Raw genomic sequence first — 25,767 nt, forward strand, 5'->3', positions numbered from 1 at the left:
TCTTGGGATTACAGGGATGGGTGTAAGACCGTCTTAACCACTATAATTATTTAACCGCATATTAGTTATGGAAGCATGTTTAAATTGGGAGATCATGTGATAAATATGTATATCAGACATGGATGCCCTGCAATAGATAAACAAGATAATCTTCTCTGAAAATACGCATGCTCATGCAGCATATCATTTTCATAGAATAGGTAAGTTCATAATATTGGAAGAGGATTTATTTATTTATTTATTTTGCTGCAAAACATCTGGATCCCCTTTGCAGATTCCCAGAGGACCCCAGACCCCAGTTTGGGAATGCATGTGAACCAGAATAAATGAACAGGATCTCGGTGTCCATTTTTCTTCTTTGGCCAGATGACATTGTTTGCATGTCTCCCTAGGCCCAGGGGACGCTCTGACATGATGACATTTCTCACCATCTTTATTTATTTATTTATTTATTTGGTAAGAGCTGCTGTGTGTAAAAAAAAAAAAAAATACTGAGTCTGCTGCAGACATACAGCAAGAAGGCTGTAGGTCTGTGAGGTATGCGATCATGGTTTCCTGTGGGTGTCCATGCCAAAGCTAGCTTTCTCATAGAGAAATCGAAGCTGATAAGCCTTCGTCAAGGTCAACGGCAAACTGTTCTCTGAGGAGCAGGCTGCATCTGGAACAGCCTACAGACCCGTGATTGCGCTGGAGGGGTTATGTGTGTTTGGGGGTTGTGTGTTAGCGGGTGTGTACCGCAGTGGTTCTGCTTGGCTCTATGTTGCAGTAGTTCTGTGTGGTTATAAGTCTCAGCAGGTTTGTGTTTCACTGGGTGGGTGTACTGTGACAATGTTCTTTCCAGCGTCTATGGCAGCAGCAAACCACACAACAAAGAAAAAACCGGAAACCAAGAGAGTGACCCCTCCATTTGGGTATTTCATGTTTTGCTGATGTGTGCTGACAGCCACTAGGCAAGGTCCAATAGAATACGTTCCACACACACACACACCCGCACACACACACACACACACAAACACACACACACACTCCTCAGCCAGTTGCACACACACATACACACACACACACACTCCCCAGCCTCTCTGTTTGGTGGAGGGAGGTCCCAGAACACTGGGCTCAGCTGCGATGTGCGCACCAGGAAGGAAGCAGCCCTTGTTAATTCTGGTATGCGTGCGATAGTTCGATCCGCGGGGAACAAATAATGTGTGCTGCGGTCTATGCTGTACGCTTGTCTCTCAGCCCAACAGTGAACTAATTAAAGCAGACTGCATAGTTATAACAAATGGGATTTAGGCTGTATCAGTGAATGTGGCGTAGATAACATATGTACTTTCTTTATTCTGTTTTATTGGAATGTATTACTTATAGGGAGAGCTTTAAAAATGCACAGCAAATTAGTTTATTGTAGAGCATAACCACGGAAAATAGGCATCCCAGCTTCTCTATTGTTTGGCTAGATCTCAGCTAACGGTAAAGCCGGGAAAATGCTTTGAGAATAAATAAGCATGTAGTGCCGGATGTGTTTCCCCTAAACTCATTTGGAAAAATATCAATGTGTCATAAATCATCCTAGACCAAGAATAACCCTGTGCTCATTCAGAATTTGGTAAAGAATAAAGGATTCTGTCAACAAATCACTCTACTCCATTGTTAACAATAAATATGCATATTAAAACTATTTTTTCCCCAAAATATTTTTGTCAAGGACAACACAGTCAATATTAGACATAAAAAAGAATTAGACGGATTTTAGGACCCAGCGTATAGAGTAGAAATGTTTACGTATCAACGAATTGAAGGGGTAAAGATTGGATAATCCTCCCGTAGCCTGTTGTTATGCGCCGCGTTTAGGTAGTATGTCGCGTGAACATCGTGTAAGTGTCGTCAGGTGCGAATACAATGCTGTTGCACCGCGCTGAGGGTAGACGAATGTAGTCGCGATATCTTCCGTGCGCACGCTTGATCAAGCATACTTTAGTGCATATATTCGTGTTCAAGTTGTCCTATTTTAAGTTTCAAGTAGAGTCATGTAAATAATGTCTTTGAAATAGATGGATTCCGCGTGGTATTTTGTGCTGGGTGTCCGGATGTGCAGCTTTACGATCAAGCTCAGAAATATCCTCCGGTAACATTCTCAGGTGAGGTGAAACTTTATTTAAAAACGCATGCTGATTTGTTTCATATATAAAGTCATTTTGCGAAATGTTTACTGAAATTTCTTCGCCCGTTGCTTTTCGGCGTTTCTCGAAAACGTGTGAAACAATTAGAATATAAGAAACATTTCAGTGTAATAATAATGTTAAGTCAATGTAGCAACAGTGTATTTAACGTACTGACATTTGATCACTGCAACTTACAGGACTGCTCGGCATTTTCATAAACACAAAACCCACTCATTGTATTAGTGCCAACCCCGGCTCAGATGCAGCGATGGGTTTTGAGGGAAGCTGGAGGAGGGACAAGGATGAAAAGTTAAGGATGAATGTAATGTGTGTAATGGCATAGATGCTTGATCAGACAATAGAACTCTGGTCACTAGCTTACTGTAAATTACACAGAGGTGCCTGTGTTCAAGTTTTCTATGTCAGAAGTCTACAGATAAAAACTGTCATTTAGAAAGAAGGATTTTAACAAACTTGTATTAAACACATTTTAAGGGCATGTATTTTTGAGAAAATTGCTATATTCAAACATGGGTTGTAGTCAAATCTAACCGTGGCACTTGTATCGATTCAACTGTGTATTTGATGGGTGTAAAAACAGTACACTGCACGGTTCCTACTCAGTTCTTCATTTCTTTAATTAGATTTGTCAGAGAGTGAGAGGGATTCCTGCAGCTTGTTGGTCAGAGATTGTGCAGCCTTTGACAGGTTTTCGTGTTTGTGTGCTTTTGTTGTGTACGGCTGAGTGATAGGGAAAGGAGTCATGGGGTTTTTAGGGACGCTTTGCTGGCTTCCCACACACATTCCGAAGTTCTGACATGAAGCACTTGGAAAGCGCAAGTTTTGCGTGTATTGTTGTATTTATTTTAGGGCTTTCAGATATAACTGGTCTCCTCACCTGCAGTTTAATAAAGTTTAGTTTTGTTGATGCTGAGAGCTTCTTTGTACTTCTGTTTGTTTGTTTTTTGTTTTTTGTTGTTGTTGTTTTTTTATTTATTTTTTTTTAGCTCTGTGAATGTTGGCAGTCTGTGAAAATATTAGAGATATACTAGTCTAGTGGTTTCCACAGTTCTTAATCCACCATTTAAAATTTTAATTTTCAGCTGTTTGGAATGCCTAATTGTTTGTGTGGGTCTGTTCCGTGACTGCATGGTCCCCTTGCCTGGTCACTCTAGCACAGACAAGCGCATGTTCTCCTTCGAAGTTCGTGCTGCTAGCCAGTGCTTCTCTTAACCTGGTAACCCACCAAGTCTTCTCTTAACCTGGCAACCCACCGTGCTTTCTCTTAACCTGGCAACCCACCAAGTCTTCTCTTAACATGGAAACCCACCAAGTCTTCTCTTAACCTGGCAACCCACCAATTCTTCTCTTAACCTGGCAACCCACCAAGCCTTCTCTTAACTTGGCAACCCACCAAGCCTTCTCTTAACCTGGCAACCCACCAAGTCTTCTCTTAACCTGGCAACCCGCCTAGTCTTCTCTTAACCTGGCAACCCACCAAGCCTTGGCTCTGCAGCTGTAGGCAGTCAGGCAGGCCGAGTGCAGAGGTCGGATCAATCCCCGCAGTTGCTCTTGATTGATTATGTGGGGCTGGTTCCATTTACTGAAACTCTCCTTTCCTGTGAGATGCTACTGCCAATTATGCGCTGTCCTTCAGGGTTGCTATGGCACTGGCTGAGTTAGGGTTGGTACCACACCTTAGTGCCTTCCATGCGCATTTCATATACTGAGAAAAGTGAGTGTGTTAACCAGAGAGAGAAGTACAAGGATTAGCCACCATAGTAAAATTGGTTTCAGTTAACCGGGAACTGTGGTACTTCCTGTACAGCTTGGAGTCCAGTGGATATGAGTTTTGGTTGCAGGTTTGGTCCGGCAATCCCACGTGTGACACTGGGTAAGTACGGTCTGCTCAGGAGCCAGATGGCACATGGTTTTCTTCTCCAGTTTGCTCATCCGAATTGCTGCTGTGCCACAGAAAGTCTGACTGGCTCTGACCTTTATACTGGGGAGAGAGACCAAAGCAGCGTGCCATGTCTGTATGTTGTTTGGATCATCTGTCTGTCGATTGAGGTGCAACTGGAATTTGATCCAGTTACTTTACACAGTGAGAGGATCTTTACAGGAGAGTATCTTTACACCGTGTTAAAGTGCAGCTTTTCAGTTTGACCGCATTGGAGAGTGGATGTCAGCATTGTGCTGCCTGCCAGCCGCATTTTTAGAGGGGGTATGTTTGATCCCGTGACACTAAATCCAAATTCTGTTTCACGAATGAAGAGCGGGTTGCCTCTTTCGTGCAGAAACCGGGGGGGGTGGGGGGGGGGGGGGGGGGGGGCGAGGAAATACACTGATTATCATTAAAGTCATGTTCCTGTGGTCTTACTGCAGTAATCTCTTTAAGATGAAAAGAGCAGAAGCTGGCTTCGCGCGCTGCTGTGTGTGAGAGCCTACAGTCCAGCCTCAGTGACTCAAGCCCAGCAGGGGCGGTTCTAGCCCTCGCTCACTCGCAACCAGCGTGGCTATAGATTAGTTACAAACACCCAGAATGCAATGCGTTCACATCATTAGTACACAATGTTATTGCTTGCCGAAGCTGAGAAGAGTGTGTGTGTGTGCGCGTGTGTGTGCATGCGTGTGTGTGTGTGTGTGCATGCATGCATGTGTGCATGCGTGTGCGTGTGTGTGTGCGCGTGCATGTCTGTGTTTGTGTGTGTGTGTGTGTGCATGTGCGTGTGTGCGTGTGGGTGTGTGTGCGCGTGTATGTGTGTGTGTGTTCACGTGTGTGTGTAACCAGTGTGTTTATTAATTCTTAAAATCAGAACAGTTACATCTATATTTGTCATCAGTACTGGTGCATTAGCTTTCATATGTGGGAGTTTATCCAGGAGAATAACTGGTTAATGGAGACGCTGTTTGATCAGAAGCATTCATACTGATGCTGTTGCTTCTATCCACTGTCTCCTAAAGATATTGCAATATATATTTAAATTGTCCTTTTTAAGTTCATATCTTTATACCGCCCATCCAGAGCTAGCTGACAGGTTGACTAGGTAAAAGCTTTTCTATATTTTTTGCTCAAATGCGTAGCAAAATCCGACCAGCAAAAAATGCACCATGTTGGCGTATAGCAAACAGCTGGGAACAGAGCCCAGAGATGTTTTTGTGCTTTTCCGAGCGAGGTACAGCATTAGAGCTTTTGTACAAGCCGTTCTGACAGAGGTTACACTCCCTTCTGTGCTGCTCATGCCCCCAGCAGCAGCCGCTGGTCGGGGTTCATCGGGGATGCGGACTTCTGCTCCTTCTCTCTTTCCCTCCCGTGCTGCACACGCAGCGCCTCTCCTCTCCTCTCCTCTCCTCTCCTCTCCTGTCTTCCGTAATTGGATTTGCCCGGTGATGCACTTACGTAAGATGAGTCGAGCGGAATCCGTGGGGTACGCTGGAAACACGTAATGTCTTTGACTGATGTGAACATTTCTCCCCAGGACGGCTCTTAGCCATAATAACATTACAGGTTTTTGGTGACACAATCACATATTATTAAAACAAATATATATATATGAAATATTTCATGATTTTAAAAAATTAATTAAATTTTTTTTTTAAATGAGTGGTGTTGATTAGGCAAAAGTGTGTAGGGCACAATGATTCCTCCCAGAGCCCTCAGATGGGAAGCACAAGGAAAGCAGGTTGTCAGTTGGGCTTCAGTGGAGGTTAGCAAGCGTGCGATATGAGCGCGCCCCCCTCCTTTGTTTTTGTCACTAAGTGGACCGCCAGCAGTGACCTGCTCTGAGCGTGCGAACAGCGTGTGCTGCACCATGTCAGACCGCAGCATCGCCGTGCAACTCCTTTAGCCGCTTGGTGCAGAGATTATAAAAATATACTTATCAGCACCGCAAGACGCTCCCACAAATGACAAATTCTCCCAGCCCCCTGGACCCACTACCCACCCAGTTACCAGTAGTGATTGTTACATCAGCATTAAACTGTTCAGTTTAGAACATTCTAATCACATACGTGTGATTAAAAAAAAAAAAAAACAACCCAACCTGAGCACTATTGAAGGTGTGTGACTTAGCCCTGGCACCATCATGGGGAAGAGAGCTTGGCTCTACTGGGAACCTCCCCAGGCATGTTCTGTCACACCACCGGCACCTCTGCCTGGCCTCCTCTGCCCTGCTGTACAGAGCACTGCGCTTGTCCACGTAAACACTTTCACTCTCTGCGGATAAACGCTCGGAGGGCTGGCTAAATGCGGCCTGGCTAATCCCCCCCCCCCCAACCCCCCTGACCCCCCCAGGTCTCTGTGATGTCAGCATGCTTTGGCTCAGGGGGAGAGAGCCCTGATGTGAGCCGCCACTCATTCAGGGCTGTGCCGGCGGGATCATGCTCCGAACCATAGAACCCCCGCCATGTAGGATCTGTCTGCTAAGAGTAAGTCAAACTCGGAGTGCCGTAGACCTTTGTTGAGATGGATGGGTGGTTTGCCAGTGTCTTGGGTGTGCCGGTTAGTTGGTATGGTTTGCGTGCGATTGCTCAGAGTTCTATTCCTGATGAGCAACATGTAAATCCTTTAGCTGAAACATGGATTACAGGATGACTGGCTTGTACATTTGTGCGCTATAAGTATTATGCATGCGTGTGAGTGCCTTGTGCCTGGAAGTGACATTTCCAATTTGTTTTTTTTCCCTGCAAAGTTACTGTGAATTTATCTGAATTCATTAAGTGGGATTGCACACATGGGAGTAATCTTTTTGCTCATTTTGAATTTATGATGGAAGATGTAATGTTTCTCCTTGCTGATTGGATAGCATTATGAACGAAAGATAGTATGTTTGTTTTTTTTTGTGTGATGGATTTCATATTTGTTTTGTAAAATGTACCCCATTAAAATATTGTAATAGATTAATTTCAGAACTCTGCAACTGACAGTTTTGAACTGCCAAAGGCATGTGCCGTTTTATTCTTTGTTAGATCAGTCTCGGTGGCTTTGTCATGGATCACCATTTTGGACCTTCTGTGGCTGACATCAGATACTGTCTGCCGAACGTGACTGTGCAGTTTGACCTGTCGCGGTTGTGTAGAGGCGTTCAGAGAGATGAGAGCATCAGGGTGTGGCTGATCAGAGGAGGGCCTCAGGGTGTGCCCATGCGTCACAAATCCTATATTGGTTTTTCGTAGGAACATTTTTGGGAACAAATTAGGAACAAAAGTCAACAAAATTCGCCATGCTGGCTAAACTGGCGCATTTACAGAAATGTTCATTAATGTGCACTGTCCCTGTAAAAATAAACTGAGTGTAAAGTAAAGTAAAGTAAAGGAAAGTTTTGTGAACGAGGCCCATTCATTTACAGATAATTTACAAAGAAGATGGGTTCATCAGAAAAAAAAGATAGGATAGGGAGTTGTGTCCTTTGTCTGTTGTGGAAGGGCTGGTCGTGTGGCTGGATGGTGTCCATTGGCTGCTCACAGGTTCACAAGCTCTTCCACCTGGTCTTCTCTCCCACAAAGCCAGCCAACTGATTTGATTTTTTCCCCCAAACCAGCACATCAATCTCAGGCTCTCACTTAAAATCTTTTGCTGCTGGTAATGGAGCAAAGAGATTTCAGAGAGAGAGATTTTCTGTGCTGGAGAATGTCAGCCTGCTGGATAATACCTTATGATGTACAGTTTATCTCAAGAGCAAGGCCTGGCTTTTTCTAGCAGGAACAGTAGAGCTGCACGGCTCAAAAGCAAACTCGCACAACACAAGCTTTTCCAAGCTTTTCCGTGTGCTGGGACACTATATCCCACTGATCCGTAGCTAGTGATTGGCTCAGTGTGAATTCTTTCTTTCCACCTTCCCTTCAAAGCTGTTGATCAACTCTTCTGTCATTCATGCAGGGTTGTCTGGATTGCTTAGCTGGGTGCTGGTTCCACTTCTTTTGCACTTTTTGGTGGGGTAGTTTGCCTTCTATAATGGTCACCAAAAGTAAACAAAAGTAAATCTAAAAGTAACCATTGCAAAAATTAATCAAGTAATGAACTCCCCCCCCCCCCCCCCCAATGCTGATGGCTGAGACAGTTCTTCCCTTTGAAAATAGGGGGGGGGGGGGGGGGGGAGGGGGAATATAGAATGTTCAGAACTATGCTATTTATGTGTTCAGAGAATATGACCGAAAAAGAGATTTGGTGCGTTGAGTGCATCCCCATCCTTCCCCTGTTAACCATTTCAAGACCACCCTGAGGAGGACGTGTGACACTCGTGTGGCATGTCATACTTCAGGTTCAGTAAGTAGATGCGCCTCAGACCATTAAGGACACTTTTTATTTCCCTCTCGTCTTGGATTTGCACAAGTTTCTTTTTTCAAATGGTTGCCAAGGAAACGACAAATGCACACGCGCGGTTTAACTGACCATTCGTCTCCAGTGAAACATTAGCATGTTGTGCCAGGCTAAGGCACACTCTGTGACTCATGTGGCCCGTGGAGAGAATGTTTCTCCCTGTACAGTATAGAGTTGTGCCAGTCTGTTCCTTTTTAATTGTCTGGTCAAGCCGCTAATTTGTTGATCAGCGCTGAAAGACAACACAAAAAAGTGTGATCTGAGTGTCCCACATCGCCAGGCAGGAAACCGGTCTGGTCTGGTTCGGGTGGCCTGCGTCATGCCAGGTGTGCGGCTGATGATAGGTTATGCCCTGAAGATGCTGGATTATTTCCTGTTGGCTTCTCCTGAGGCACCTGCTCCCTGCGGAGAGGAAATACGGAGGAGTATCTCAGGAAATTAACCACAGAGGGGGTGATTACTGAGGTCGCCGGATTGGAAATTTGAGGGGGGTGGCGCTGCTTTGAGGAGTGATCTTTACTGACCACGGTGACTCACAGCCTTGGTTTAAAAGCACAACCTATGGCACAGTGGCCCTGACCCCTTAACTGGCCCTTTGAATGTTTACTTAATCCACTGGGAGAAGGGTCCACCTACTGTGCACCATGTCCCACTGCAGTCTGGTGTAGAGTGACTGTAATATATATCCTAGTCTGTGTTGGATTTTCAGAACAATTTATGCATATTTAAAGTTTGAAAAGGGATATGTTATTTTAAATGTTCTTTAAATGATAGCTTGTTTTGCTCACCGAAAGCAGGTTTTTTGGCCTTTATCGATGTGGTGCCGTCTTCAGGCAGAAATGCACTGATCAAGCCTCGTCCTAAAGGCTGAGCCTGGAAACATCATGGAGCCCCTTTCACTAATGGGCCAGACTGGCTCTTCACAGCTTGCTCCTGATTGGATAATACAGAAAGGAGGTCTTTAACCTTCCACATGAGGAGGAAGATGTGTGCAAGCTTGGTCCTTTGAAGAAGAAACTTTTCCATGAATTTTCGGTGAATTTTCAGCTGCGTATTTCCATTGCCATGCGTGTTTTTTGGCTCTGTACTGGGGACTGTGCTCAGGTGTCTTCTTTAAAATAGATTGACTAATTAAAAAAAAAAAATTATGCTTTGGCCTGTTTAAAGAGGTTATTTTTATTTTGTGCTCTTTAGTTGTGTTCTTCACTATTTTTTACGGCTGTTGTATGACGTCCTTCTCGTCGCCCTCTGCCCCGGCAGCTCTGTGGAGTGCGTCCCAATCCCAGGAGCGAGCGGGGGAGCGCCGCGACGTTGATGCGTTCTCCCAGAAGCCCCGGCTCCCTGGAGCGATGAGCGCAGGCCCCGGGTTGGAGGCGGAGCCGGATTCCGAGCACGGCTCCGAGCTGGAGGACATGGTGTCGGCCATCGCCGTGTCGGCCGGCCGGGGGGCGGCGCCGACGGGGGCGAAGAACGGAGCGCCCCGGCGGCTCCGCCTCACCGACAGGACGCTGTCCCTGCAGGAGCGCGAGGCCTACCAGGGCTCCTCCAGGCTGGCCCGCAGGCCCACCGTCGAGTCCAAGCACGTGTCCGTCTCGGACGCCCCGGTGACTGCCGCCATTTTACTTATGCTTCATGCGCCATTGCCGCTGCATTGTGGGAACAGGGCGCTGTTATTATATTCACGGCTCCACCCAACATTTCACACGAAGCTACTTGTTTTTTTGTTGTACGTGTTGTATTGACTTTTTTCCCCAATGTGTCCTTTCCTTACAGGACTGCGTCCAGCTGAACCAGTACAAGCTGAAGAGCGAGATAGGAAAGGTGGGGGATGTGTGTGCGGGAATACGCCTCGTGACTTTACCGCCATTTCAGACCGCTAAAAGGGACACGTGAAACGTTCACTACACAACTGTATAACCCGCCCCCCAGATCATATGCCTTAAATTAATTGAGTTCGTTAATATTCTTAAGTGTTACGCTTATGAAGCACATTCGTAATTCCAGCTTCATCATTGGAAATATTTAGCGGGAAATTTGGCTCATACTATAATTTCTAATCATGTCATCACCTTTTTTAAAATTACAGTCATCTTCAGGAGTGTTGAGTACTACACAATAATAACAGTAATAATAATAATAATAAACTACTTGCTCCTGGTACACATTGTGATTGAGTAGCTAGGTCTGTTTGACCGTGGCTAATATACCAAAAAAAAAATTGATTTAAACACCAACCAAAAAATTATAGTGTATGAATTCAGCCTTTGTGATTAAGTGCATCAGTGTGGATTTGAACTGTATATTTTCCCAAATATGTACACAGCAGCTGTTAGTTTACCCCATTGCCTGTTCCTTCTTATTTGTGATACACATTTGATTCTGTTGCCTTGGGAATGTATGTTGATTAGTCCCTTCACATACAAGATTTAAATGGATTAGTGTAATCTGTTCATAAATAATCTGTTTTAGCCCTTTAGCAAAAATGTGTTGGTGTGTTGGATTCTGTTGGTGGAAAAAATGTGTCCTTTTTTGCCAATGGCGTCGTAAAAAGACTTTACAGAACATGAATTTTGTTCGTTGTTGGTTGTACCTTCGGATGGGAAGAACAGAGCCCTCAGTCCTGTCTTTAATTTGTGTAGTGCATGGTTGATATGATGATATGACACCAGGGGCCTGTTTCACCAAGCAGGATTACTGAGCTAGCTGGATAGCTGCACTGAGTAAAACCCGGAACTTTCCCAAATCTGGAACACGGACTGAAGTAAATATGAGTCGTTCCGGGTTTTACTCAGCGCAGTTATCCAGGTAACTCAGTAGATCCTGCTTTGTGAAATACCTCGCTGAAGTGGCTCCAGCTGCTAAGGATTGTGGGTGCTGGCTCTGTGCAGTTCGGACCCACGTCTGTACCAGTTTCACCGGCCTCCTTCTGAACTTCCTGTGGTCTCCTCTTGTTTCCTCTTACTACAGGGTTCATATGGGGTGGTGAAGCTGGCCTACAATGAAGATGATGACAAGTATTATGTAAGGATTTCTGAAGGCAGTTTGCTCTGCCCCATCTCACACTCCACAGAGCCGCCCCCCGCCCCCGCCTCCCTCCCCCCCCCCACCCCACCCCCGGCCTGCCTTCCTTACGTCTCTGTCCGCACGCGTGTCTGCAGCTTGTCTTCAGCCTCCATGGCGAACACGTACACCTTTCTGCCGTGTGCTTTTTTGCTGTTACCCGCCAGGGCCGACAGATGCAATAGATCTATATTTATTCTTGTGCGATGCATCGCATTAGCACTTATATTGTACTTTGTATCATTATCTTGATGCTGTAGCTCATCGTGCCTCTGAGTTTGACTTAGCATAGGTTAGGTCAGAGTAATGTGTGAAATGGTCTTAATTTGTTCATGGCTGTGAATAACTGTTACAAAATTAATATTGTACCTTATCCAGACCTGTGTTTTGTAGTTGTTCCAGTGTCCTTCGGTAAGCATTTATTGTACGTTGCTTTGTATGATTGTCGCGTCTGCAAAATAAATGTTACGCAATTTCATGTAATGCATCGAAAGCATTTTGGCTCCTCTCTCAATTTATATTATCAAGCATAGATGTCTGTAAAGCAATTTAATAAACATTGTTTTTAGACTATCAAGTAAAACATGTAATAGCCTCCTGAGTTTATTTTAGTTTATTTCAGTCGCTCTCCTGTTTTTAATGGCTTCCTCTCAAACTGAGGCAGTTTCAGTGAGATACAGCTGTAGAGATTTGCAATTCACCTAGATTCATTAATGAATCGTAACAGTTTATTTCTCTTTTTCAGGCAATGAAAGTTGTTTCGAAGAAGAAGCTGATGAAACAGTACGGATTTCCACGTACGTGCTGTTTCTACTATGCCATTTCTAAATGGAATTTAGATTGCAGCTACCCTACTGGGTTAGACTCTTAAATGCCATCCCACTGACAGGGCACCTGGCTGATGGGGCTCTGTGTGTTACGGTTTGTCAAGATGCCCTTGTTCCAAGGAGTGTACAAGTTGTGCTCTTTCAGAGCTGAATCAGAATTCACTTGAAGGGCTCATCAATTGAGGACTGTACAGTATGTTATAATTTGTTATGATGCTTGTATCGTATATAACATTAAATGCACTCTGCCAGATCTGAACTGGGGTTGTCAGTTAAATCCCCATTGATAAAATTTTGTACTTGTGATGCGCACATTTGCTTATATTTAAATGTGCGGGGGGGTCCTCAGGTCGTCCCCCGCCTCGTGGGGCCCAGACTGCTCAGGGGGATCGGGCCAAGGTTCTGGGTCCTCTGGACAGGGTCTACCAAGAGATCGCCATCTTGAAGAAACTGGACCACCTCAACATTGTCAGGCTTGTGGAGGTACGGCTGAGGCAGAGGCTGTTCGGTGTCTGCTGCCTGCACCCAAAGGGGAATGTTTCAAAGAGAAATGGGAAACACACAGGAGGACTTGGACTGAACAAGGGAGAGAGAGTCTTTTTTTTTTTTTACATCAAGTGTTGTACCCCAATGTACAAACTGTTGTATATTATGTTCATCTGTGTTCTGTATGTGATGTAACATCATGCAACAATATTTGAAATCTTTTTTTTTCTTTGTTTAAAAGGGAAAGTGAAAATGTGTGAGTTAGTGCGCTGTGTGAGCAATGGGTTTTTCAGCACGTTACTGGCGCTTTTTGATATTGTTCCTGTTGAAGATGCGGTGTTTGCACAGGCTGGCGGTTTCTCCTGAGAACTGTGGGACGGTCGGCTGACAGACGGGTCTCGCTGACACGGCTCGTTCCGCACCGCTGAGACCGCGGCGCTAGGTGGCTTCGCTCGATGTTATATCGAAACACGTCAAAAAAGGAATCGCTGTGAAGTTGGCAGAAAGCAGTCTCCCCCCCCCCCCCCCTTCCCCTCCTGACTGCGGGGCACATCTCCGAGTGGCTCCAAGTTGTGATGGCTAATCCGTTTCCCTTCCAAGCGCAGAGTTTCTGGACTGTGAGGGAATACGTGTCCATCTGTCATGTTAGTGTTCCTAGTTCTGTCTCACACAACAAACTTGTCTTGGGAAATGAAAGAATCCATGTTTGCCCCCCTAATACTTGGACTGCCTGTAACAGTGTGGCTTCAGTCACAAGTGAAGATATTTTACTGCATTGATTTTAATTTAATTGTTTCAATTTGGTGCAAAAATGGCTATCGTGCATCTCCCAGGTGGGTGCTACGCATTGGTGGTGGGTGAGGTAGAGTTTCCACTCATCACTGTAAAAAGTGTTCGGTAGAGTGCTATACAAATGCAACGATTCATTCAAACTCAGTGATTCATTCATTCATAATAATGGCAGTGCTGGCAGTGAGGTGTGTGCAGGGTCTCTTGGGTGGAAGAATGTTTTAGATTAAGCTCGTTATAGGTGATTTATCTGATGACCGTCTAATCAGAAAGTGGTAATTCTCTAATTGCAGTTGCTGGTTTGCACTACGGTACGTGGCGTCTCTGATTATCGCTTGATTGCTTTAGACCTGACAGGGGTTTTATCTGCCTGTTCAGGAAGGGCTGTTTGTGTGAAACACACCGGCATTTGTTCTGCTCTTCTGTACCTTTAAGGAGCTTTGGTGTTGAATTGCTAATGGCTGTGAATTGAACTGTAAAGTTCAAATGACGCCAAATGGTTTCAGTGCCTGAATTTGGGCTTTATGGGTGAATTTTGGCTTGATCGGGCAAGCAATGGATGGACAGTCCACTCGCTGGCATACTCTGTGGGAAGACGATGTTTGACCTTTGTAAATCTGACTGTTCCAATGCTTTATGTTTTGAATGAAATGAGATGTGCTGAATGTTTAGATAACATAATGAATTATGGTTTATGGTTATGGTTTTATTATGAACTATGTTGAAGACATTACTTCTGTGTTTTTTATGTTCTTGAAGGTTCTGGATGATCCTGCTGGTGATAACCTTCACATGGGTAGGTCTCTTCTGTTTATCTTTATCTTTACCATATAACCATTCAGTCCATTGCTGACATTTTGGCTCGCAGTTTTGAAGGAATGAATTGATGGCGCTAACGACTGATTAACTTAGCGCAAGGTTTCTTTACGTCTCTAGAATAGTACATACACAGTAGCTTCACAGCTCTGTGTGAGAACTGATGTCTCTGTTTCTATGACCTATGACCTTTTTTTTTTAACTTGTCCTGCACATGTGATATTCCAGGCATATCAAATCCAGCGCTCATGTGGACTTTGTGCTTAGTTCAGGAGCAATCGCTCCAGCGATCTGTCTGTATTCCCAAATGTGCCCACATGAGATCTGCAAACAGGTGAAAACCCGGCCTAGGTGTCTATGACACTGCAGAGTTTGTTTCCCAGGCCTGGTTCTGCAATCAGGGCAGGTTGTGTAATGTGCTGGTTTTTGTCCCGACTCATTTTGTTGCTTGTTGCCTAGATTAGATTAAACTCGGCTGTTACTTTAATACTGCTCTGCATGGCCTATTTTGCTTGTACCTGACCTGTTCAACAACACTGAAATTTTAACAAACCCCATTAACTGCAGACACAAGGCAGATGAGGTCAAACAGAGCTGATTATGAACTGAGCTGGTAAGATAAGTAGACATACACAGTAATTTCTTAGGCTAGGAAATGCAGTGCCGCAGCATTCTACATCACTGAGTACTCCATTCAATGGACAGCTCAGGGAAACAGCCTTCTTTCTTTATAGGTCTTTTATCATTTATATGAAAATATAATTCTCAGTGAGATTTAATTCTTCTTACCTTCTCTCTTTTTTGACAGCATTTGAATTGATGCAGAAAGGGTGAGTACGTGGCCAAGTTGTAAAATAGTATGAGGCACAGATTGAATTTTTGGTTATTTGTGTTGCACGTGCTTAGACTGGTGTGTTGTGACCTTTTGACCTTTCGGCCTGCGTGTCAGCCCGGTGATGGAGGTTCCCTCCGAAAATCCTTTCACCGAGGAGCAGACCCGCCTCTACTTCAGAGACATTGTCCTGGGCATTGAGTACTGTGAGTCTGTCCTCTGTCCGTTCCCTTTGCATAAAGAGAGAGAGAGAGAGAGAGAGAGAGATAAAAACTTTAAGCACCGGTTAAAGATGATTTGGATTTAGTCGCGGCCAATGGGTGTCGAAGAGAGCTGATGTACACGAGTGACATTTCCCAGCATTCCATTGAGTGAGTGCGCTGGTGCCGCCTCTGCCTGTGGGGGTGTTAATGGGGAATCCCCCCCCCTCCCCTCCCCCCTCAGTGCACTATCAGAAGATCATCCACCGGGACATCAAGCCCTCCAACCTGCTGCTGGGAGACGACGGGCGGGTCAAGATCGCCGACTTCGGGGTCAGCAACGTGTTCGAGGGGAGCGACGCGCTCCTGAGCAGCACGGTCGGGACGCCCGCCTTCATGGCGCCGGAGACACTCAGCGACGACTACAAGATCTTCAGCGGGAAGGTGGGCATCGCCCGGCAACTGCCGTTCTTCAACTGCCGTTCTTTAACTGCCGTTCTTTTAACTGCCGTTCTTCAACTGCCGTTCTTTTAACTGCCGTTCTTCAACTGCCGTTCTTCAACTGCCGTTCTTTTAACTGCCGTTCTTCAACTGCCGTTCTTCAACTGCCGTTCTTTTAACTGCCGTTCTTCAACTGCCATTCTTCAACTGCCGTTCTTTTAACTGCCGTTCTTCAACTGCCGTTCTTTAACTGCCGTTCTTCAACTGCCGTTCTTTTAACTGCCGTTCTTCAACTGCCGTTCTTTAACTGCCGTTCTTCAACTGCCATTCTTTTAACTGCCGTTCTTCAACTGCCGTTCTTCAACTGCCGTTCTTTAACTGCCGTTCTTCAACTGCCGTTCTTTTAACTGCCGTTCTTCAACTGCCGTTCTTTAACTGCCGTTCTTCAACTGCCATTCTTTTAACTGCCGTTCTTCAACTGCCGTTCTTTTAACTGCCGGTCTGTCACCGCTCTGCCGTTCGTCTTCTCTTAACTGCCGGTAATTTCCTCTCAGGAAGGAATTATTCACAGTTTTATCATGTAATATTCGAATCGTTAGCTGCTTAAATATGCGTTAACCTCAAAACCATTCAATTGATGCATTGTTATATAAATACTGCTTCATCGGTTTAATATGCTGTTCTTGTTTAATCTGGACATTTGTCATCTGAAAAGCTAACAAATGATTTTTATGAACAGTGATAATACTAATAATGAACAATAATGAAGAGTTATGTACTACTGGATAGAGGAGGAACATTTCTTATTAATCAGAACCTAATATCTCCAGATGATTCGGCTCAGTGTTGAAACCAAAAGGGGGGCATCCTAATTTCCAGCCGTCCTCACATCTCATCCCTCTCCCCGCAATCATCAGCACCTCAGATGATCACCTCTCAGTATTCGGCAGCACTCCTGTCTGGAATGACCTACACAGATTGCACTTTTACATACAGTCCCATTTATATGGCCTGGATATTGTAATTAGAGCAATTGGGGGGTGCTATTCAAGCTGAATGGGTTTGTATTTGCATGAGAAAGGCAGCTTTTCATACTGCAGATCAGTGCTGCCCCGACCCTGTTCCCAGAGATCTACCGCCCAGTAGGTTTTCACTCCAGCCCTAACAAACACACCTCATTCAACAGGGAGAGATCACGTTGAGCTGCTAATTAGCAGAATTAGGTGTGCCAAATTAGGGTTGAAATGAAAAACCGACAGGAAGGTACAATTTTGGGTTTCTCTCTTTAAATTGGGTGGAGCCACTAAATATGGGGTGGGGCCAGTAAATATGGGGCGGGGCCACTGGTGACTGTTTGGAAGAGAGCGCTTTCGACAGTGCGAGCATGGTCACGCACACGACGTCCAATATTTTTTGTCTTTCAGGCCCTGGACGTCTGGGCGATGGGAGTCACGCTGTACTGTTTCGTGTTTGGAAAGGCAAGTTTAGGTTTCATCCTCCTTGTCACATGACCTCCTGTGACCGTGTTTATTTAGTGCCTCATTGTTTAGTGTCTCATTCCAGTGTCTTATTCCTTATTGTACTTTGTATTATTGTCCTAATGTTGTGGTTTGTACTGCCCCCTAGTTTCACTTGGCATAGGTTAGGTCAGAATAATGTTCACTGTGTGAACGGGACTTTGTGTTCTTGGCTATGAATAGCTGTACAAAATGAGTATTGCACTTTATCGAACCTGTGTTTTGTAGTTGTTCCAGTGACCTTGATATGCACTTTTATACGTCGCTTTGGATAAATGCAATGTAATGGTGTGGAAGGGGAACTGTGTAATTTTGTTAGTTCAGTGTGGCCTCTGGCATTGCTGGTTGGTTGCCTGTAGTACCATGGCAAATCCAATGTGTGCAAGCGGTTTTCTACACAAGTATTTATTGTGTTTGTTTTCCCTGGAGGGAGGTGGTGCATGGAAATGATATGTCATTTCTCACTTGTGCTTATTAGCCATGACAGATCCGGTGTCACACACACTAATGAGAATGTGCAGCATGCTATACTGCAGTGGTACTGGTAAAAAAATAATTGGGCAACCCGCTTGTGTGTTATTGACATGTACGTTACGGGTGTGCTGCCGCCATTGTACTTATTACATTTTTTATTTTTATTTTTTGCATCCTGTGTGCTTATAATGCGCTTCATCCTGCGTCTGTCTCTCTTTCGGCAGTGCCCTTTTATCGATGAGTACATCCTGGCTCTGCACAATAAGATCAGGAGCGAGCCCGTGGAGCTTCCCGAGACGTGAGTGCCTTTGAACGCCGCGTTAGCCCCCGACGCTCCCCGCGGCGACCGCGGCGATTAGCGCTCAGCGGTGACGCCGCGCGCGGCGGGGAGGTTCGTCACACGCGGCCGAGCCCGCAGCCGGAGCACGGCCGGCGCCTTGCCGTGCGAGAGAAGGAGGTGCATCCGGTAAATAAAAATAGGACGTGGCCAGGAAAGGAGCACCTCGGCTGAATAATGCATTTGCAGGGATTTGTTTTTTTTTTTTTTTTTTTGCACTGATGGGGAAACTGATGGGCTGCTCTAGAAACGAGGGGGGGAAACGCGGAGAGAAAAAAAAGGATTTGTGGAGCGTTTGTGTAGACGGGAGGAGTATGCTTGCCATTGCATTTCCTGAGCAGCTGTAGCAACCTGCTCTGTTGTTCTGCTGGCTTTCTCCTGTCTTGTGCCCAGAACCGATGTTGCATACATTTATTGTTATTGTTTTGTTGTGAAAAATATTTTTCTGTGATGTGGGGAAAAATCAGTGATCATTTCTTGCTAATCAGTGGATGATTTAAATGCATTAGTCCCTTGGTCCGAAAGGTATTGCAGTGTTTGTGATCACTTCATTTCCCCCAGATGCAGTTCTTGCACACAGAATTATTTTGTTGAAATATTCAGACTTCCAGGAAGTGCTGGCCTGGTCAGGCTTTGTACACACTCTGCCCCATGTGACTGACCAACGGAAGGGCTGCCACACCACATCACAACCTGTGTTTGTGTGTGCATGTGTGTGTGAGTGTGTGTTTGTGTGCGTGTGTGTGTGTGCGCGTGCATGTGCGTGTGTGTATGTGTGTGTGTGTGTGTGTGTGTGTGAGTGAGAGAGTATGTATGTGCTGGCAACCCTGTATGTGTGTCGTGTGTAGGCCCCTGTGTGTGCATGTGTGTGTGTGAGTGTGTGTTTGTCTGCGTGCGTGCATGTGCGTGTGTGTATGTGTGTGTGTGTGTGTGTGAGTGAGAGAGTATGTATGTGCTGGCAACGCTGTATGTGTGTCGTGTGTAGGCCCCTGTGTGTGCATGCGTGCGTTCTCTGGTGTGAAAAAGTCTCTGGTCACCTGACCCAGTCCCTGCTATGACAGGCCAGCCATCAGTGAAGACCTGCATGAGCTCATCCTGAGAATGCTGGAGAAGGACCCGGCCTTGAGGATCACCATTCCTGAGATCAAGGTGGGCGAGGGAAATCAGGGGAGTTATTTTGGGGCGGGGGGTTTTAGACACATTTACAGACTTCTACTGAGAGTCTTCAAAACATTTGTCTGTTTCTTAAAGAAGGAAAAATGGGTTGTACTATCACTTTCGTGCATCAGACCCTGATTTGGCACAGGACGGGCTTTTGATGCCGAAATTTGCAATGCCCTAGAGACACAGCGCATTTATTCACTGAATTACGCACAACGTGCCATTTAGAATCATGTGAATTGCATTGGAATTGAAATGTGTCGAATGTGTGGCACAAGGTGTACACTCCCTCAAGAAGCAAAGCTGTCCCCCTTTGTGGACCCTTCTGTGGAGCTTCTTAACCTGACCTGTTGTCCGGGCAGTGGATTGTGGCCAGTGGCTGGGTGGATTTGGTGGAACGGTTGAGTCCCATGACATCATCTGGTGCTGATAGGAAATCCTGAGGGGGGGGGGGGAATGAATTTATGTCCGAGGATGTGATTAAGACACACCAGCTCTCCTACGCACGCCATCGCCCCCCCCCCCCCCCCCCCCCGCTGTGGTATGCCATCGAAATAGAGCTCTGCCTAATCCCCCCTGCCTTTTTAAAACCCCCTCTGTGTGTGGCTGTCCAACCGGAGCACGGCTGAGCTTGATTTCCGCCATTGAGCCCGGTCTAAGAGAACTGGGCCGGCCAGTCAGGGCCTAGCGCTGAACGCTGAAGTCGCTGACGCGGCGTCCTGTCGTACCCTCGGGCCCCTCTCCGAAATCACACGCGCACGTCTCGGATGAGAGGTGTGAGGGAAGCAGACATGTTGGTGGAATGTGACTCACGGCACGCTCTCTCTGTGCCTGTGGCAGATGCCACATTGGCACGGTATGGGCTGGCAGGGGAGGTGGGGGTGGGGGTGGAGTGGGGGGGGGGTAGTCTGTGGGTGGAGGACGGTCTCAGATGTCACATTGGCACGGTCTGGGCTGGCAGGGGAGGTGGGGGTGGAGTGGGGCGGGTAGTCTGTGGGTGGAGGACGGTCTCAGATGTCACATTGGCATGGTATTGCCTGGCAGGCGGGTGGGGGTGGGGGGGGGGGGGTGTGGTGCGTGGGTGGAGGAGGGTCTCGATGTGCCAGCACACTGTGCTCTGACCCGGCAGGTCCATCCGTGGGTGACCCAGGGCGGCTCCGACCCCCTGCCCCTGGAGGAGGAGCACTGCACCGTGGTGGAGGTGACGGAGGAGGAGGTGCAGAATTCCGTCAAGCTGGTTCCCAGCCTGTCTGCGGTGGTGAGCAGCATGAAAGGCACATATGCACACACACACACACACACAGACAGACACATGCGCACACACACACACACACATACACACACACACACACACACACACACAGACATAGACACACACACACATACACACACACACATGCACATGCGCACACACACACAGACAGACAGACATAGACACACACACATGCGCACAGACATAGACACAGTCACACACAAACATGCACATGCGCACACACACACACACCCACACACACAAACACACACACAGACAGACGCAAACACAGACACACACACACACACACACACACATCCATGCGCATACACAGACACACACACAGACATACAGACACATACATGTGCATACACAGACACGTGAGCACACACTCAGTGGGATGCACACACACACACGCAGGCACACACACACACAGACTCACAGATACAGACACACAGTCACACAGGCACGCCAGTGTCCATCTCTGATGAAGACCTGCAGTCTGGTCTGCATGTAGTTGCTGATTAAATAAACCTCAGAAGAGTTTCAGACACTGAACATTTACAGCATAGTAACAGACAAGGAGCAGCCCCTGTGGTGAGATATTAATTTAAAGTCAAAATGTGGTCTGCGAGAGACTGCCGGTTGAAATACAGTGCGGCACACGTTTTAGACTTCTCACTGTCTGTGTTCATTTTACCCAGTGATATGAACTCCCCTCTGCTGCAGATCCTGGTGAAGTCCATGCTCAGGAAGCGTTCCTTTGGCAACCCTTTTGAGTGTCCTGGAAAGACGGAGAGGTCCATGTCTGCCCCAGGAAGTCTCCTTATGTAAGTGTAGAGCACACTGTCATACCACTGATACCACCTGTTTTTGTTTGTGGAATTTAACAGACTAAAAAAAACTGTCTGTAAATGTGGCACGTCCAGCACTATCCACGCCAACACCGAGTCTATAAGTTTCCCTACGGCCATTCAACAGTGCAGAGTTTTGTTCAAGAGAAAGATAAGTTGATGATTTATTTTGCTACTTATTCTCTTATGACAAAGAGTGTTCTGACGGGTGGAACACTCGCTGTGGGTCAGGAGAGCCACAGTTCCAACGGCGTTATCTCTCTTTAGATGGGCTGTATAAGTGCAGCGATGGGTCGTTTTTTTTTCCCCCGCTGACTTCCCCTGTCTCCTTCTCCGTCCGTGTCCCGCTAAGGGGTCAGATCGTTAGCGTTAGCCTCGTTAGCATCGCTGACACTCTCCTCTCTCACCACAGGGACTCGCGACTCCTGCGATCCTCGCTAAGGTAACCGTGACGTGCAGGTCCACAGTCGAACCCCTGTTCACCTCTGTCCTGTAAACCCCTAGGGCGAATGTGTGTGTGTGTGTGTGTGTGAGAGAGTGTGTGTGTGTGTAAGGTATGTGTGTGTGTGTGTGTGTGTGTGTGAGAGGTTAATCAGTTTAACCTTCAGGGTCCAAGTTGAACTATGCGGTTGTTCCCTGCACTTGGAACGGTACTTCTCTCTAGGGTTTTCGACATACTTGTTCCTGGTTATGGTTATACACTTTGTTGTACGTCACTCTGGATAAGAGCGTTTGCCAAATGCCTGTAATGTAATGTGTAAGGTATGTGTGTGTGTGAGAGTGTGTAAGGTATGTGTGTGTGTGTGTGTGTGTGTGTATGTTTGTGTGTTTGTGTGTGTGTTTGTCTTCATATGTGTCAGAGTGTGTTTTTGTATGTGTGTATGCGTATGTAAGGTGTGTGTGTGTGTGTGTGTTTGTTTGTATGTGCGTGTCATTGAGTGTGTTTTTGTATGCGTTTATGTTTGTTTGCTTGCTTGTGTGTGTGTGTGTTTGCATATGCGTGCGAGTGTGTTTTGTATGTGTGTGTGTATGTAAGGTGTGTGTGCATTGGGTGCTCATATGTCCTGGAGGTAGAAGTCTTGCAGTGTCACCCATGGTTCCTGTAATCTGCGTAGTTGTCTGTTTGATGTTATTGAACCCAATATCTTACATTTTCCACATCGATAACTCTCCTAATTCCACCTCATTCACTGCAAGTTCAAACAACGTGGAGTTCACAAGCACAATGGAGACACACATCTATTTGACATGTATCTATTTGAGATTTTACAAATAATTATATTTTAATACATCAATAAGGGTAACCATTTTTTCTAAAATATGATCCACAGTTAATTGAAATGTGTTATGACTGATGTCCTTGTGGGGTCTCCTTAGGAACTGGATGGTGCATTCCACACAGACCGATTCAATATGTCCTACACAGTTTGTCATTTATCCATACGTGCAAACAACAATCGTCATCTTGAAAAAATCTACTCTAATATTTTTCTACAAAGACAACACAGGGAATGTTGTGTTGAAACATCATATCTAAAAGTATTTCTTCCTGACATGGTGGATATCTTGGATAATGCAAGTCGTATTGCTGCAAACAATTATTATCATTATTTTGAATAACCTTTGATTTATTTTATTTTACTTTTTTGCTTAGGTGATATAACTGCAATTTTTGTATGTGTAGGCTACCTTCCGCATCTTAAAATTAGTTGATGTGTGTAATGTGAGACGTGTGGAAATAGCATATTTTTATAATGTGCTATTTCCACACGTTACTGGTTCTTCTAACCGTGCCACACATGACAGTGTGGAAATACTCCTCATTAAGTGCCAACTGACTCATCAAGGTGGATGACTGGGTAGGTGTAATGTGATAATTGTCTAACAGGTGTGATCAAAGAAGGCTGTCTTTACCTCACCCTGAGGAATGTCAGAAGCGCAGATGAGAAAAATGTGCTTTGGAAAATGGTTCCCATGATAACAACAACAACAACGTTATACTTTTGTACGTTTAATTGTTCTTTCGCTGTATTTAGTTTGGGAAAGGCGATGTGGGACAGGTGCTCAGATTGTTCTGTTAATATTGCCTGCTGCTGTAGTTTTAATTTAGCATGGAGATTATAGCTGTGCGCTGACACAATAAGAGCCTCAGACAATGAGATTATCCGCTGAGTACACCATGCTGTTGCAGCCGTGTGTGGTGAGAGGAATATTAGAAGTTCTTCCAAAAAAATTGGACCAAATTTCTGCTTATTAGAAACTGCGGTTTTAAAAGTGGCATGACAATATTGACAGAGGATGCTCATCGAATCTATATATGCCTTTGCAGTGACAATACATGCGTCTATTTTGGATGTTTTATGAATCCTCTGATAAGTCCTCTGAAAGTTAGTCTTCTTATAGGATTAGTTGGTTTCCCTTGCATAACATTTTTTATTTTATTTTATTTTTTTGCAGAAGTTTTTTTTTGTTGCAGTTTTGTATTCCTCTGTGTTCTAAAATTACAAGCAGCATTTCAGAATGAATTAAGATTTATATCAGAACAGAAAACAATTGCATTCTCCTAATATATCTTGCTCTCTGTGCTTGTCAGGTGCATCACATGACATCATGCCAGCGAGAGTCAGCGAGTGTCTATAATAGACCTAATTATTGGTTTGTTGTAGATCTCTTGAAGCAGCTAATTGCTTCCCTTAATGAGCTCTCAAGGCATGACTGCTATTGGCTTAGACACATTATGTGTCTACTGTCATATTTTTTTATATTAAAATACAATGAGGTCACATGACTTGACATTAACTAATGTAGTTGATAACATGAATTAATAATGTACAAATGCATTAAGTAATTAATTCTGCCCTCGTCAATGCAAAATAAGCAGCACAGCGTTTCCATTTTCAGCTATGGGTGTGAACGTGGCAGTGGTGGGATTTACCATACTTTGATTCACAATTCACAAGTTTTTTATTTTTTATCTTCAGCAACACAAGTTAAGCAATCAAATAAATTAAATCATACTGTTGGTAAAAATAAAAAAAATAAAAAACATCTTTAACGTTTATTTTTAAGTCAACGTTTAAGGACAAATGTTGTTTTAATCCAAGCCAGCGTGGTCCTGCCCATGCTCTGTGTTCTGAAGAATCTTGCTCTGTCCTCCTCTTCCTTCCCAGGAAAAACAGCAGTGGGGATGGGAGCAGAGAGGGAGAGCTGGAGGACCTGCAGGAAGACGAGCCTTTGCCCTGAGCGTGCCAGGAAGCCCCGCCCCCTCCCCTTGGGGTACCCCCCTCTCCCCCGGCCCTCCCCTTGGGGTACCCCCCTCCCCCCCTGCCCTCCCCTTGGGGTACCCCCCTCCAGCACCATTCCAGACACAGCATTTTTGCTCACAGAAACACTTAGAAAGTTCCGGTTTGCTTTAATAATGCATTTACACAGACTATGATTTTTTTTATATTTTTGAAATGGCTTGAAATAGATACGACTCAACTCCCTACTGGCAAAACAGGCACCAAATTCTTAAAAGCTTGGTGATGACCCACGCAGTCTGACTATGGAAATGTCAGAATTCTGCTTTTTTCAATGTGTTTGGTACTCTATTTCCCCAGAGGTATATTTGGGGGGTGGGGGTATGGGGGGGAGGGGGGGTAGGGGGTGTGGCTTTTCACTGCAATGATGTTTGTGCTCAATACGCTCACGAGACAGATATCTGTATTTTAAAAGCTAAAATGTGCAATTGATATGATAAGCACTATTAAATTGGGAGGCTGCTCGGTGCCTGATTGCTTCCATTCTCTGTGCCTGAAAGGCATTTCCTCTGTGACAAAAGAAGGATTTATTTGGTTGGAGTGCAGCGATCGCGAGGATCACAGTGTAATCAAATGGAGCGGCTTGCAGGGTACTACAACATGTTCTGTACAAATGGTGATTTTTGAGCGGGCTGAGTTGAGACTTCATTGCAGCTAATTGCCAGTGATTGCGTATTGTGCCAAAAAATGAAAGTTTATGAAGAAAAAAAAACAATCGATCGTGTGTAGCTTTGGAATATTAGAAGGCAGGAGAATTGTTAGAATTTTGTAATAGAGCTTTGGGGGGAGGGGGGGTGGGGTGGAATACCAGTAACTTTTCTGCCTTCCAACGGGATTAGGAGGAGCTTTGAAATACTTTATATTTTCTTTACCTTGTCCCACCAGTCTAAAATTGGGAGAAAAAAAAAGTCCTGATGTTTTGTATTTGACTTGATTTTTTG

At 45.3% G+C, this 25,767-nt stretch overlaps 1 protein-coding gene across 4 annotated transcripts; it reads left to right on the plus strand.

The window, feature by feature from the left end:
• Positions 1 to 1,801: 1,801 nt before the first annotated feature.
• Positions 1,802 to 25,142, plus strand: LOC118209824 (calcium/calmodulin-dependent protein kinase kinase 1-like). Of its 4 annotated transcripts, XM_035385507.1 has the most exons (18): positions 1,802 to 2,135; positions 9,739 to 10,082; positions 10,252 to 10,299; positions 11,446 to 11,499; positions 12,284 to 12,335; positions 12,715 to 12,848; positions 14,400 to 14,436; positions 15,265 to 15,286; positions 15,406 to 15,494; positions 15,733 to 15,932; positions 17,354 to 17,407; positions 18,145 to 18,218; positions 19,319 to 19,406; positions 20,548 to 20,676; positions 21,400 to 21,500; positions 21,937 to 21,966; positions 24,695 to 24,800; positions 24,865 to 25,142. In XM_035385507.1, the coding sequence occupies exons 2-17, from the start codon at positions 9,828 to 9,830 to the stop codon at positions 24,765 to 24,767; spliced, it is 1,440 nt and encodes a 479-aa protein (XP_035241398.1). In that variant the 5' UTR covers positions 1,802 to 2,135; positions 9,739 to 9,827; the 3' UTR covers positions 24,768 to 24,800; positions 24,865 to 25,142. The 4 variants fall into 4 exon arrangements, with proteins under 4 accessions (XP_035241398.1, XP_035241396.1, XP_035241400.1 ...); XM_035385505.1 differs by lacking the exon at positions 24,865 to 25,142 and having other exon boundaries at positions 24,695 to 24,830; XM_035385509.1 differs by lacking the exon at positions 21,937 to 21,966 and having other exon boundaries at positions 1,803 to 2,135.
• The last annotated feature ends 625 nt before the right edge of the window (positions 25,143 to 25,767 follow it).

This window comes from Anguilla anguilla, chromosome 12 (genome assembly GCF_013347855.1).
Source record: "Anguilla anguilla isolate fAngAng1 chromosome 12, fAngAng1.pri, whole genome shotgun sequence".
Lineage (NCBI taxonomy): Eukaryota > Metazoa > Chordata > Actinopteri > Anguilliformes > Anguillidae > Anguilla > Anguilla anguilla.

Bases quoted from the DNA above. Each gene is read 5' to 3' on its own strand.
- LOC118209824 (XM_035385507.1), top strand. From the start codon at position 9,828: ATGAGCGCAGGCCCCGGGTTGGAGGCGGAGCCGGATTCCGAGCACGGC. The intron at 11,500-12,283 runs GTAAGGATTTCT...TCTCTTTTTCAG, and splicing joins AAGATGATGACAAGTATTAT to GCAATGAAAGTTGTTTCGAA. The intron at 19,407-20,547 runs GTGGGCGAGGGA...CTGACCCGGCAG, and splicing joins TCACCATTCCTGAGATCAAG to GTCCATCCGTGGGTGACCCA.